General features: G+C 36.9%; 1 protein-coding gene across 1 annotated transcript in view; it reads left to right on the top strand.

The window, feature by feature from the left end:
• Nucleotides 1–899: 899 nt before the first annotated feature.
• Nucleotides 900–16,313, top strand: part of Meltrin (disintegrin and metalloproteinase domain-containing protein meltrin) — a 34,602-nt gene continuing 19,188 nt past the window's right edge. The window contains exon 1 of the mRNA XM_036819449.3: nucleotides 900–1,678. Within this exon, the coding sequence (XP_036675344.3) occupies nucleotides 1,573–1,678 (106 nt within the window). The 5' untranslated portion in view covers nucleotides 900–1,572. The remainder of the gene's footprint in view (nucleotides 1,679–16,313) is intronic.

Raw genomic sequence — 16,313 nt, 5'->3', positions numbered from 1 at the left:
ATTCGAGTGCGTCGGAAATCCAATTTTGTTACATGGCCATGGTTCAGAACTTGGATGAGAAGCGGTCACACTAAAATCACACTACAACGATTCCTAACTGAAATTCAAATGTATTTTGATAAGCTGACTGGGCTTATTTAGAATAAATAAAATGTTATTATTCTGAAGACCCCTTGCCATCTAGGATGTGATGACCTTTTAAACTAAGTCCAGTCAGTTAGTCAAAAATGTTGCGCTTTTCCTTACCAGCCTTAACAAGTATTCAATCATCTTTTCCGTTAACTCAGAGTTTTATTTAAGGTTTAATGATTGGTTGCTCCACGAAAAGTATCATTTAAAAAGTCAAAAGGCCCCTGTTATTATAAAGCTTACTTTTTACTTAGCTATTTTAATTTGGGTATACTTCGAATTTGCTTCAGAAGATAATAGTTAACTTATGGAGGTTTGACTGTATTTGGCACGTCTGCAAAAGTGGTGGGTGTATCCGCAAACGTCGGTGTCTCCCGCTTCCTTGAAGTTGTAAATATATATTTTTTAAATACACTATAGTGTTGGTAAAAGACATGCTCAGTATGGGTCGAGTCCGTGCTATGGACATATCCAAGTTCGTAACCAGGGATGGCAAAAACGGATATCCGAATTGGAGATGCAAAAACATCGAAAATCGTTTTTTTTCAGTATTTTTGTGTTTGAACCTTAGCAACCTTAAGTGTCAGTAAAAAGCGTGATTAAAGATTTCCGCTCTTGCTTACCGAAAAGAAAGAGCGTGAGCGAGAGACCAGCCGCCGGGGAAGAGATGGAAGGATGGAAGATGTTACCGATGCCGTGAAAACATCGATGACATCGACGTTACATCGATGACATGTTCCATCGATGCCTGTCCACCTCTAGCAAACTCTCGATTCAAAACAAACTCGGGCAGGGAACTGGTTGGTTGTTTGCGTCGCGGTCGCTGCTCTTCTCGCGTGTGTGTGTCTGTGCATTTCGTGTGTGTGATCCGATTGCTGAAAGCAAATTGAATTAAAGCCCCCGAAAATAAAGGCTAAACTGGCACCGATTCGAGTATGTGCCGCGCTTGAATTAAAGATAGCATGTGATTTTAAGTTGAGCCACAAAGACGCCTCGCAGATTAGAAAATTCCAATAGGAAGGCAAGGCCAAAAGTTCTGCAAAGCACGAGAGAGCGAGAGGGGTGCTGAAAAGAGAGAGCCAACAACAGATAGCAAAACAGAGCACCAAACAAAAGCCGTTATAATAGCAGCAGCAATTTGTGAATGTGTGTTGTTTTTGTTCTCGATTTACGCGCGTGATTTAGTTGTTGTTGTTCTCAAAAGCACGGTTTATTTTTGAATGTTGCAAGAGAGTTTGTTTCGAAAGTCCCCATCCTGATTTTAAAAAGTAATCCCAAACCAATACATACCCCCGCCCAACTAAACAAAATCAAAAGATGCTGCAGGAAGTGTGATGTCACCACTTTGGCCCCGCGGCAACAACAAGTTTTACTATCGCCAGCAAAAAAGCAAATATCTCCCTGCATCGCCATCGAAATCAGCTCTATAGCAACGATCTAAAGATGTTGCACTTGCATTTGGTTCTGCTACCGCTGCTGCTGCTCAACACATGCTTGCAACGACACATTTTTCAGCCGGCGGAAGCAACAGCGTTCCAAAAGCCAAAAGGTGAGTGGTGTTTGGGGAAAAGTCCTGGGGGAAAATAACACAAACACTCCCTTGTTTGTCTTCGCTAACCCACAGGTGAAATTATCTCAAATGGTGTTTCACTTTTCTGGTTACTATAGAAATGGAAACCATTTTTATAAGAATTTATCAAAAAAAGGCCTTAACTTGTATACCTTAAAGATCAAGTTGTATCGACAATTGATTCAAAAAATTATATTTATCATTTCAAATAAATTCTATAATGAAACTATTAATCTTTTCCACATCTATACCATAAACAACTTGTTGAAAAAAAAATGTTAAAATAATTTTTACAAAATACTTTTTGGACAAAAAACTATGTTTTTAAATCATAATTACAAATACAAATAAAAATATTATTTATATGATAACTAGGCCCACAAAAATAGAGTTTTTTTACTTAAGACTTCAAATATGGATATCATTTCATAAAGTTGTATTAATGGTGTCAGATGGTGTTGTGATATGATAGAAGTGGTAGGTCCTTTCAGGGAAAATGTAAACAGATGTCGTCAGAAACAATTGACTTTTTAAGTCATTAAAAAATGTGACACTGTATGTATTTATTAATGTAAATAAATACCAAAAAAATTTAATTAAAAAGTTAGTTGAACATCATGTTCCCTAGGTGCCTAAACATTTTTGAAAAGATACTTTACTATAATTCCCTAACAGTAGGGCTAAACTGACTCCAATCAATATTTTTTGCTGATCCGAATCGAGTTTGTGGCCTAATCAAGTTCAATCAGCAAACACGCACAAGTACAGTGGTTAAAAAAGCTCACCAAAAGAATGTGTTAAATTTATTTCGCAAAATAGATAACAATTTGAAGAAGTGTTGGTACCACAAACCACCATTGGAATGTGAAAATTAGTTAGATAAACTACCAGTTTGTGATTCATTTCGGGGCTGGGCTATTTCCAAATCGAGGCACATAAAAGCATTGACAATTAAAATCGCATTAGGCAAATGCTAATGGGATTCCCATGCAAAGTCAATTGATAAAGGGTTATATTAATAGAAATATGTTAGAACATATATCATTAACTCTATAAATTCTAAAATAGAATCTAAATTACTTAATTTACTTGCAATTTATTGTTTTCAACTATTTTAAAACAACGCCATATTGTATTGTCAAGTTATAAAAAAAATGTTTCACTAATCACGTGGCTTAGTAAAATTATATTTAATATCAAATCAAGCGATGTTGTGATAGACAAATTTTCATACAAGTTGTTCAAAGCCTTTGTTTACTCACTATTTGCTTAGATTTCTATTAGATTATCATGATTATTCTGGGTACTGAGTTTTCTGAGAACTTAGATTTTATTGCCTCAAATCACACTTGCTAAGGCTGCCATTGACATACAAAAAACAATTTGATTAAAGTGCCTTGCAGCTAGCAATATATTTTTTAAGTGTATACATTTTTAAGAAGTTTTGTTCCCAGGTTTTTATCGTAATTTTTACCACTGTGCCCTGTTCCATTTCCCTGATTAAACCCCCCAAACCCGCCTTTGTTAAACTCTCGCCCATCCGAACAACCTTGAAAAACCAGCTTCTATTTTGTTGATTTTGACGCTGGCTGGCCACTTCGACTAGAGATTCGTTGCAGGGCCTCTGGATTGCGACAGAGACATATAGACAGGGACTGCGACATCTCTGGGCCCCCCGAACCCCCTCCCCGAACCCTGCGAGCCACTGCCACTTTGGCCACTTGGTTATCTGTGGAGTGGCTTTCGCTTTGTTTTGCCCATTTCTGATGAGTGCCATCCGGGGTGTTTGGCTATTGGCAGGTTGGACGTTTAGCTTATCTGAGTGTCGCGTTTATCAAAATCTCACGTAGTTCCCAGATAGAAAAGGCGCCCCTAGGGCAGCACTTTCCATGCTAATTTACTGATTACCTTCACTCACGTAGCACTACATTTACCAACTCAAATGATTCGTTTGGCCCTTGTGCGCAAAACAAAAATAAAACACAAAAAAGCTACAAAAGTAAAAATCGATTTTAAATGCAGTGCTGTGCTTCACTTTTACTCTCATTGTGGCAGATTTATCTGTCAGTTAAAAACTTTCTTCTTCAACTTTTTCCTTTTAATTCATGGAGAAAAAAAGCCCTCTTTGTGGGTCACAATTTGTTCCAACGCTTTTTTGGTACCGCTTAATAATTTTTTATAGACATGAAAATACATTCAGACGATTGTATTCACTTTTTACGTGTTTTTCATTGTCATCAGTTCTGGCCCCAAAAGGTCAGCGCCTTAGGCGCATACTCGAACCCGAACTCGAACCTCCATATTCTGGCCAACACTTCTTTTGGCAACTCGTTTCTTGTTCGCGGCTAAGCTGTTGCCATTGTTTGATTTTGTGTTGCCAACTGGCTGGCGTTTTCTTAACAATTTTTATGTCATTTGCGCAATTATATGGCAAAACAGCAAGCATAAGCCACAGGCCGAAATGGCCGAAAGTAAGCGGTTAGATGAGGTAAGACTCGCTACTCAAAATTGAGTAGGAGGTTGGCCAGATAATTATCAAAAAAAAAATGTAATAAAGTGTTATTAACTCAGAGGAACATTAAATTACGGTTTTGTTTTTTACTATTATATTTAGAAAGGTTATAACAAACAGAGACTGTGAAATACTTTCAGTACTCTCTTAAAAATATATCATTATTTGATCTTTATAATAAAATACTGCAGCTTAATTTGGTAAATTATTGGGCTTAATTTGTACATTTCCTGTCAGCTTACATGATTCTATATATAATTCCCATGCCTTTCTTGGGACTTCATCAAACACGCCCCCAAAACAGCTAGAGGTCTGGCTTGTTTTCTTTATCACGCCCTTTGTTTACCCAAGTTGAACAGCTTACCATTATCATTATCACAAGCAAAAGGCAAGACAGGAGGATCATTAATATGCGGCATTGTTGGGGTCTTAAATGGGCTTGGCTAAGAGCGTGGGAGCCGGCTCAACTTGGCCAGAGTCAAGTAAACTGCATTGAAATGCAATTGCCAAGTAAGTAGTTTCTTACCTTTCCAAGTTAGTTCCTAACTAAGCAGTAACTCAAGTGGTCAACATCAGCATTCATAATGATCGTCTTAATTGAGGCTCAAGTCAATTTACAGAATTTTCAGATCTCAACTGAACCGAACTGGACATCAAGCTTCTCTTGATTGAGTCAGGTCAAAAGAATTTAAATGGAACGAGCTTCTCCGATACACTTCTTCAATTCTCTGATTCTCTAATTCTTCAGTTCTCGTCTCGTAACGGAAGCCTCTGAGCATGCATATATTAGTAGTCTCTTTCTCCTGGTCTGGGACTTTGAATTGAACGACATTTGCATAAATTGCGCCGCCTCATAGAACGTGTTTAGAGAGCTTGACAAAGGGGTATTACAGATAGACTCCAGGAAATCTACTTTAAAGGCCGGCTGGAGGAGAGCATACCCCGCAGCAATTAAGAAATAATAGATGAATGAGGCAGACTGTCGATATGTCAAGTAGTTGCAGAGAGGGGAATATTCAAGTGAAGATAATATATATAATCTTTAGAAATACAATATTTTAATAGCAGGATATTTAACTTCCTTTTGTGTAAAGATTTTGTACCAATTTAGCTGCCTTTGTTCCCAATAAAATGCAATATTACAATCATATTCCCATCCTATTTTGCCTCCCCCTAACAACTTATATAGAAATCGATAAAATTGGATTTGCCTTGAATTGAGTGGGTCATTACTATATAATTGTGGCAGAATAAGGACACGTGCAGCGTGGCGGCTTCGCTGATTCACTTTTGACCTGGCCACGTGTCTGGGATTCCCCTCGATTATCATCCCAAAGTGAGGGGTTGGTTCATACGTGTATGACCATTGCATTGCCAAGATTAAGCCTAAATTAAAGCTGGTTTAATTGCACCACAATAACACAAGGGAGGGTGCAGGATATAACTTTTGTATTTACCACTCACGAGACAAAAATACTGAAACAAAGTGTTTTGTTAGAGGGCAACTCATGTTATTTATGACTCTATTTCCCTAACTTAACCAGGGTGAGTTTTTCCAGACAACCCCGGAAAGAAAATGTGGCTTTTGCATTAGTCATTCGGTGGGAGAGAGCTGGCACCCTGTACAGTGAAGCAGGGAAGGAATGCCCCAAGAAATCACTTGAGCAACTTTGTTTATACCAACAGCCAAAGGAAATCACGTTTGTTTGCAGCAGCAGCAGCAATTTCCTCTAAACAGGCAGCCAAACAAATAACAAAGAAATTCCCGCCGTGAGAGATGAAATGCAGTGAGGTTACACGGAGAAATGCAACCAAGTTTATCTGGTTTGTTGTGATATATGATTTTTTAAGAGGAAATATATGATTTTATATTTACAAAATATAAATATATTATCTTATAATATATTAAATGGTTTTTTGTTTTATTATAAAGATAAATCGGTGTTATAATTCAAGATCTGAAGAATAGGTTCCTTAGTATCTCAGCAGTAGAGTTACCAAAATTGATTATTTCTACTTATAATATTTTTTAAAGAAGAACTCTAATTGCATCCCAAAATTAACCATATTTTGTCCCAGTGCATTCCGTCAGGCATCAATTCTGCCTGATGTTGTTATTGTGCAATGCCAATGCAACGCTTGATTGGGAATTTTAATGGGTGAGGGGGCATTATGGAAAGGGGATGTGGAGCTGGATTGCCGGGCAAGGCTGAGGTGAAGAAGAAGAGCTGGGGACAAGGTAAGCCCTCTTGATGATTAATCAAAATAAAAGAACTGAAGCGAGGTTAGCTGGGAGTGAAAGGCCAAAAGCAATCAAGTGAATAAATAATCATAAAAACGGAGGACAAACCGAGCTCGGGGATCTTAATGGAAAATAGCACTCTGCAGTTCATTCGCTCGTTCTGTTTCGGTTTTGGTTAATTTATGCATAGAGCTATTGGGATTTTTGTTGTGCACTGACTAGCATCAGTAATGGGATGCGACAACAACAGCGGCACAAAATATTCGCAACGGAAATGCGACAGCACGCTAGAGTGAATCCGGGAGCATGCTGGGAATAGACACTTAAAGAAAAAATAATATGGTATACTGTAATATAATATAAGAATATTACTTTTATAGTAGGGCATTATATTTATAAATTAAAATATGAATTTGCAATAATATTGGTTTATTATCACAAATAATATACAACTTTTCTTAATACAAACAATTTTTTTTTTGCCTAGAAAAAATATCTAGGGATCCCTTTATTACAGAGTACTAACGTATGTTTATTCTAATTTATTATGTTATATATCAATGGTACTGGTATATTACCTCTCAAGTAAAAAAATCTTTTTCTTTTTGAAAATTAAAAAAATTGTTAATCTGCATTTATTTTAGAAGAAGAATGTTTCCAATAAAATGTCTTAAAAATAGGGATCCCATTATTAAAACATATCTCAATATGTATGGCAATACCATTACTTTTCGCTGGTTATTTTTCATAAAATCACACGTTTCTCTCAGTGCAGGCTGGAACCTCTTCCTGGTTATGGTCAGTGAGCTGGGTTCGGATTCGGTTTTGGGTTCGTTTCGTGCCTGGACAGTTGCTAATTTACCTTTATTTTGAGTCATTTGCGAACTTTTCGACTGTTGCAGTTGCAGTTGCATTTGCAAATTGCACTTTTCGCAGTCCAACGCACTGAGAATCACTCAAGCCCATCGGTCTGTCTCTTTTTCCCTCACTAGCCCCCTCTCTTTCACCGGCGTTGCGTAGGTGTGCTCTGTGCTTATTTTGAAAACTAAACAGACGATGAAGAACTGCGGCGACATCCTCTACAATGATGACGTAGCTGCTTTTTTTTTGAGGTCACTGAACTGTAAAACACCCGATTTCTGTTTACGTTCTCGTTTTTTACCAAAGTTTGTACAAGTTTTGGTTAACAGCGCTTTGTTGTTGCCATCTGTAAATACATTTTATTTGTTTGCTTTCGGGTCTGTAAAGGTGTTTTTTGGGAGCTTCGCACTATTGTAAATTACCGTTCCAAGCTAACTAGAACAAAACAATTTATGAAGGTGCTAAAAATGGGTTAATGTGGTTAAACCAGTTATGGAAAGGTGATAAACTAAAATTATATGGTTTTGTGCTTTAAGTATATCTTTAGGACTTCAATTAAAATATTACAATGTCTTTATTCAAATTAATTAAACAAAGATCTTACAAAATGTAATATTTATCATGAAATAAATTTAACAAATGATAGAAACTGATATCACCTGTTAAAGACTACACATTAAAGACACCGAACTGAAAAACCATGTTATTATTTCCCTATCTTTGTAGTCCCATTAAAATTGTGTTAGGTCAGGAAAGATGTTGTCACATTATGTTTCCACTATGCTAAACACTTGGTGTAAACCTCAAAAGCCATCAAAAGCAACTATTAGATTCTCCTGTAAACAAAACGAAAAAAAGAAACCAAACCTAAATTTTCGACCCATAAACACCAAAACGGAAAAAACACCGTCAGCCGTTAGCTAATTGAATTATCATGCCGGCGCTAATATTTTGTGGGTTCTCCTCCTCCGTCGAATTTTATTTTTATCTCAAGAAATTTTGTGTAACACATTCGGAGGCTGCTTGCATCTCATCTTCTATTTTGTTTTATTTTATACTTATACTTATACTCTCGGGGATCTGAGCAGTTTTCCTCGATTTATCGAAGAGCGATAAGCAGATGGGGATGTCGCCGCTGAGCTTCTTGCTTACTGAAGTACATAATATATTGAGAGCAGAGCCAACGAACCATAAAGTAGCGCCCCGACGGTCAAGAGTTTTGGGGAGGGTACTACGGAAAAGTATCTCCACGCGAAGAGCTCGGCAGACAAAGCCCAAAGATTAGAGCAACAGCTACTCTCCACCAGCTGAGTGGATTCCATTGTTCGAAAGCGTTAATTAATAAATGTGAAAAACAAAGGGGGCAGCGAATATGAAGACGGAAAAATTATGACAGTGGCAGCAATGCAACTTTTTATTATATAACACAACATATTGAATTAAGACATAATCGAAACTGCTTTATCGCAATTTTTAAAGGGAACTTTTTATGACTAAATAATTTGTTTGGGTCTGCAGAAATTTTTAATAGATATATTACTATCCAACAAGTTTTAAAGTGAACTTTTTATGACTAAATAATTTTTTTGGGTCCTTGGAAATTTTTAATAGATATATTACTATCAAATATTTTTGCACCACATTTAAAAAAGCCATTATATATTTTTTTCATTCTTAAAATCAAATACATATACATTCATATTTATAAATTAAATTGTACACTTTTTTAAATAAAAAATAAAATAAATAACTTACAATACTAAAAGCAAAAAGACATTCTAAAGAAAATGGGCCAATAAAAAGTTGTAACTGTATTTTAAACGTTTTTTTAATTTCCCAAGTGCCCTGCAAGTCAAGAGTAATTGTTATACCTAGTTACCTAAGCTCCATTTGCACTTGGCACGGGTCTACATTTTTCTTTGTCGGGCTCTTATTAACCGACATTAGTTAATTGCGGTTATGCAAAGCATGAAGTTTAAAGACAAAAAGGAAAGTTAGTCACTTTTAGATGTCGCTATCGGCAGGGCCATTTTATCGGGGGTAATTTCGCCTCGTACACACCATACCCGGAATTCTTGCAATAAAACTTTATTTTATTAAAGCTCCCTTCAATACAACATTTCCGCCGGATGTACATACGTACTCGCCTGTACTTATGTACATATATGATACTCAGACACTTGGCGCGCTGATAAAAAACTATTTAACATCAAGGGAGCTTATTTATGTATATAAAGTGTTCTAGTGGAATTTATGGCAATAGGGTCGATTACTTTTATGCGTTTGGCATGGAAAAACAATGAGTGCTAGATGGTGTTAAGGGAAAGTCGGATATTGTTTCTGGTCTATTAGCCATCAAATGGAAAGCTCATTAAATAATATTAAAGAAATAGGAAAGCGCTTGAAAATTTCGAATGTTTGGTTTCAGAGATGTAACTACTCTATATGGAAGTTTCTTTGGGTTTCTGATATTTTTAATATAAGAGAATTTTTGTTATTAAATAATATTTTGATGACCATGACAGTATTTTTCAATATGAACTATTATACTGTATTTTCATACAGTATAACTTATTTATTTACTGTCCTTGTAGGTACAACCTTGGCTATTACACTCCTTAAATAATTCCGCAACATTGTATCCTTCCCACGCCATTTGCAAACAATTGCACTTGCACATGACTCATTTGGCTTACCACTTACACAATGAGCACTCGCACCTTGAGCACGCCACCCTATTGTGGCTAACCCCACTAACTTAGATACATTTCGAGTTTTAATAAAGCCACCGTGCACGTGCACTGAGTCAACCTGGCTATAGGAAATGCTATGAATCACATTGCTTTCAAGACGCAATGTAGACCTTTGTAGTAGTGCATTGTTTTTCGAATTTATTATTTAATGGCTTGACGGCTCAGCACATTTGATTGGTCGCGCTGGCAATTAATGCCGGATTACGTAAAATGTCAATTACGCCTTGCAATTTCATCAACTTCCCGTGGAGCGTAGCTAAAATAAAAAGATGTAGAGCATGTCGATGTGACCACTGCTAAGACTTCTCTCCGCCTTTCAATTCTGCCTGATCCGCTCCAATTTCCCTGCTCAAAGTCGCTCCAATTTCGCAAAGTGCATCGATTTCTCCGCCTGCAGTCGTCGATAACGATTCGCAAACAAATATGCAGCCACGACAAGCTGTCTCAAGCCCCCTTCTGAATACACACATAACGCAAGATTCTGAAGAACCCCCCGGTTTCCCTGGATTGTTTGTTATTTCTTGTGTAATTGCTGGCAGGAAATTTTGGTTTGCTTGGCCAGAATGAACGGTGGACAAATTGTCAACTCGGTTGGCAGTTGAACAAGCAAACAATTCGCCACAATGTTTGTCCTGCGGACTGAAGGCTTGCCTCTGTACATTTGCCATCAAACAAATGCCAGCATTATATGCCCATATGTCACTCCAGTAGTTTATCCAAATACCATAAAAATTATATGATGTGCTTTTAAATCTAATGGAACAATCAAAGTTTTTGTATTGACCCACTGAAATATTGGGGGTTCACAAAAACAATTTTGAAAACATTTTATTAAAACAAAAAATAACTATGTAATCAATAGGCACTATTATTTTCAAAAGTATTTAATGAATGAAACATAAAATTATTTCTTAAATATTGTCATTGCATTGTCTATCAAAAATGTTCACATATGATTCATAAATTTCAATTAAACCCAATGACAAACCAATTATTTCAATGATATATTTTTTAGCTGACTAAGAATCTGGGAAAATTTTGATATTAAGAAGATTAACATTAACATTAAACTAATTTTACAAAAGAGGTTGCGTTCGAAGTACATTTAAGATTCCTCCACCAGCTTCTCGCTTGTTTTATATCTAAGTGGAGCAAGCTTCCTGTCTTGACAGCCTGCTAAATAAGCTTAATTTGATCAAATTCCCCCGTTGCGATAATCGGTTTAATTACACACTAGAACAAGGCATCGGTTACACGCGTGGAACGCGGCTAAAGCTAAACTATCTGAGAAATGCGTGCGGTCGCAGATTGCAAATTGCGAGCTGTTGACAAATCAAGCTTAGACCGACAGATACAATTGTGCGCAGCATGAAATCTAATAAACAGCATCAGGGAATTGCTCAACTCAATTGGGTCAACGAGGTGGCGAGAGGGCTTCTTTTCCATTGGCCCCTCAGGGTTCATTGACGAAGATTCACCGGGGTAAATCATATGCCATATGCTTGTATATACGTACCTCATCTTGCCCATAGGGCGGAGTGTCTCATCTGCTCATTAGCATGACAGCGAATGCGGCGTTTCGTAGAACTGGCTGGTGAATCATTTGATCAGATACGATTCTGGCAAAATGAAAAAAAATGTATTACAGGCCAAACTGGTCAGTCAAGTCGCCAGAGAAAATAAATTTTAAATATGCTCTTATATTTTCGCACAGGCGCCAGAGACTCAAGTGATCGTGCATGTTCTCTAGACTTTTGGCGGGATTAATTAAGCACAAAGAAATAAGGTTAACCCAATTAGCTTCAATTACCTCTGCGGATACATATATATAAGACCTTCCAGGGCCAAGTCATCGTATCATCTTTTCAGAGCACTTCCGTTTCTCTCAAAAGTAATGGTCATGCAATTTCCAATAGATCTTTGAAAGCTTTTCGGGTTTTCCACTCGTCATGCTTTTTGGCCGGCCACTTTCATCAGCCATCAGTAAAAAGAAAGTTTCTTTGATATCGAAGATTACATTTTACTTGATTTTCTCGCCTCTGTGCTTAGATTTCACTTTTATTATTTGTTTAGTGCAGTCCGAAAATAGCATAATTATTGTAGATTTGTTTGGTCGCGAATTTTTTTTTTAAACGAAAAAGTCTTGGTTATTTGATATGAACTGAAATTTGTTAGACATTTGATATTTTTTTTGGAAAGAGGCCACCCTTGATTTTATTTTTTCTTTGAGCTTGAAGTTGAGTCTTTCGACCGTCATATGAAGGCTTTTTTTCGCTTTATTATGGAATTTTACGACATCTGACGCAGTTCTCGTTATAATCCAAAAGACTGGAATTTTTATTTCAATATTATGACTTAGAGAATTCTATTATAAAGAAGTATTTGGTATGGAAACCAGTTCTTTAAACAGATCTTAACTTAAAATATAATTGCAAAATTGATTTTTTTCCTAAGATTTTTCTTATAAACTACATTTTTTTTTGTGTTTTCTATATGTTCTTTAAATATTCTTTACTTAAGAGTGTACTTAACACATTTCCTTGGTTTCCTTGGATATTGAACTGCAGCAGCTGCTGTTTCAGTTGTGTGTCCTTGTCACTTCTTCTTAATGGCGTTCCTTGGAGGAGGAGTTCTAGGAACTTTAGATGCCACTGGATATTTATTTCCATGCGGGTCGTGCCCTTTTTTTTGTTGTGCGGCGGCAATTGATTTCCAGCCAGATTCTTTGTTATCGATTGCGTCAAAACAAAAACAAGGAACATGTACGGGCTTAAAGGGTGTTAATTTATGCGTCCTTGGGCGATCGCAGGGGTATAACCACTTGGCCAGAGATAAGAGCCAACCAAATGGACCCAGATGCGGATGCAAGTTTATCATCTCACAGATGCAGATACATTTACTACGAATTTCTCGAGCCCAGCTCAAATTTGCTTTCGGCTGCGTGTTTCTCGTGAGTCTAAGCCTTTAATGAGTGTCCTTGGGGGTTTGCGAGGAACTCGAGGGGCTACAGGGGTTACACGTCCGTGACACATGCCCCACATGACCCATTGTTCTTGTTGTTTTTCTTGTGAATTTTTTCTTTCATTTATTTTTTTGTGTTATTGACGTTGCAGGAAATTTCACCAGCGAAACGGGGAGTGAAATTTGCATATAAGCGAGTTGTTTCAAGGTGTGTTTCAGCCCAAAAGTGGGTGTGTGGGTTGTGCTGGGAGGCGTGTCTGGATATTTTAGTTTGCAAGTGTTTTCATTTGAGGAATTCTCAGCTTTTATTCGTTGCATTAAACACAAGCTTGCAGCACTTACACCCTCTGAGTTTATTACATTTTCCGCCAAGCGAAATTCCCTTTTCAGTTCGTATTTTTATAACGCTTTTTATTTCTGCGAAGCGCTTTTAATTTAATGCATTTCCTGTGGGAGGCTGCGCAGACGCCTCCCCCTTTCGCTCGCTTAAACTTGGTCTTTAATTAATGTCCCCCGTTTGGTCCTTTAACCCCTTTTTTGTTAATTAAAGCAAACGCATTGCTGTAATTAGCAATTATATGGCCGTAAATACAGAGACCCATCAACGAAACGGCACACAGATCCGGCATTTCTTTTGTGAAGCTCCTGAAGTCCATCACGGACTTCATTGAACCATCCGCAGTCACAGCAATTAGTTGGACGCCTGACTTTCGCATTTTCAAACAGCAAATATAAAAAAAAAATCTTTATATATAAGAGCAAATCAATTAAATTCGTTCACTGAACCCGTTCCGACTGCCTTTTTTGTGGAGCTGGTCGGCGGTGGCCGCCCAACCGGATAAACTCTAATGGAACGAGATGCCCAAACTCATATTTTTTATGAAGAAAACAAAATAAAAATGCCAGGCTAACCACCGTAATGTCAATTAATTGGCAACAGATTCGGTTGAAGTTGCTTTTCCTATAACCACTCAACAAACCTGAATGCCAAATTATTGTTTGCTGACCATATGGGTGTGAATAAAGTGTGAATTTCACAAATTTTCAGCTGCCTTCTCATAAAAGTTAGCCAATTCATGAAACATTTGTATGTTGTTTATTTGTCTGTCTATTCAAAGTGATACACAATGGCTACCATATTGGTTTGGTTTTTTATGCAACTCTTGGCTATTTATGGAATTTTATGGGTTTTGTTAAAATATATAAATACTAAAAGTCAAAGTACTAGATTTTATTTATTTTTCTTTCAATTATAACTAGTAAACCCACATATTTAGAAGGTAAACTATGTTACATGCAACTCAGAAACCTTAGTACTCAGTTTTTTGTTTTCTTCCAACGCAAAAAATAAATAACTTCATTAAAATAAATTTGCTTTCATTTTTGTTGCCCAGTTCTTTTCTGTTATAAAAAAAATTGTTTGCTTTTTTAATTCGGCAGCGCTTAAACAAGCTCGTGTATCTTTTTTGCTGCCCTATCTGTATCTGTGGAATATATTCCCCTATATATGCAGACCAAAGTTCTGATGATGCTGATGCTCCTGTTGCTGTTTCTGTTTCGTTGTATTTTGCAAAGTTAATTGGCAAAATTTTGCGCTTCCCATCGGCGACCGCAAAAACTCAAGTTAACCAAGCGAACGACCTTGAAATGTTGTCTGTCGTCGGTGGGTAGAAAAGTTTGACGGGCGGCCAGGGGGAGGGGAAATGGCAAATGTGAAACCCACAGACCGCCCAAACTCGACTCGAAAAATGTTCACCCGAAACCATTTTTCCGCTATGCAATAAATGATATCGATTTCACTTATAGCTAAGCAACAACAAGTTGTGTGCCTTAATTGCTGTTGTGACATGGGATACACTGAAAACAAAAGTTAGTTTTAAAAAGAAAGAGTTAACACTTCTATTCTGAAATCTAGAAAAGTAAGTTTCTAACTGACGGAATAAAAAATGTAATATAATTAAAAAAAGTTTGAATAACATTATTCTTAGTATTATTGTATCATAAATATGATTTATAATATTTATTATATATATCATCTCTGTGTACTTCTTCCACCCATTTAAAGACAACTTTTTTTTCTCACATTTTTCGAGACAAATCGGGGAGGTCTCTAAAACAGAGAAAAAGAGACCGGTCTCGATTTGTATGATTTATTTGAAACGCGTGTGCGTCTCGATCTTGACGGATCTTGGGAAAGTTGTAGCCCCTTTATGTGGTCTGTAGATACATTGTGGCGGCGCCGCACAATAAGTGGTTATTAATCATTAAGGTCTCTGTCTGTCTCCTCTACTTAATCCTTTTCCTCGATGCTAATTTAATAATAATTTTCCTTCTTTGTTCTTGCAGGTAAGCCATCGCATAAAACTGCACTTCCTGCTCAAAGTCGGCGGATCAGAAGAAGACCCTATCCTCAAAAGTGACTCACCCACAAACAGATGGTAATCGGGACTTAATGTTTGCCCCTTGGCTTCTGTCTTTTATTTATATTAAGCCAGACATTATAATTTTTTTTTTGCGAATCTTGGATTTGAGTCAGCTAACGGGAACAAACCCAAGTTATAATGACAGACACAAGGAACTACAACCCATATCAAAAATTTGATCTGTTGTTTGGTCTGCCTATGGAGAAACTTTAAGTAATCTCAAATTTTTACACAGTTACTAAAAATACTAAATCTTGAACGTGTCATTTTTAGAAAGTACTATCTTCTCATGAAGATAAAGATAATATCATCTGAAATATGGGTTATCCTAAATCAGCAAAATAAAAGTTGTATGGTCTGAATTGAGTCGTCATCAGCATAATTATTGTTTTTTTGCTAGGTATTGTTATACCAGTTGTTGTTGCACTTCTTGCCTGTCATTTCGCATTATTGCCTTTTGTTTTGGCCAAACAGCTGTTAGTTATGATATGGCATATGGTTCTTATTTATTTTTCTATTCTTTCCTCCGCTGTCTGTGGACTAAATCCACCTACATTTTTCATTTCTCATGCTTAAAAGAGAAGGTAGATTTATTTTTTGGGGCTTACCCGTTTTTACTATCTGCATAAATCTCTGTGAGAGTGCCAAATAAACCAAGTTTGACAGCCAGAAAATCGATAAACAAGTATTGTACTTATGTACGCATATATGCAAGTAGTACATATGTACAGACACATATAAGAACCTCCTCTAGTTGACAAATATTTGCAAAAATTTTCTTTTAAGTCACTTTTTGGCCATCGAACTTTTGGTGGTGGGGAGACTTTTTATGGAGGAAAGTTTAGCCTTGTGCAGAAGTTCC

Source organism: Drosophila suzukii, chromosome 3, assembly GCF_043229965.1.
Source record: "Drosophila suzukii chromosome 3, CBGP_Dsuzu_IsoJpt1.0, whole genome shotgun sequence".
Taxonomy (NCBI): Eukaryota; Metazoa; Arthropoda; class Insecta; order Diptera; family Drosophilidae; genus Drosophila; species Drosophila suzukii.
Note: the sequence above shows the minus strand (reverse complement) of the source record. Positions and strands in the feature narration are given on the sequence as shown.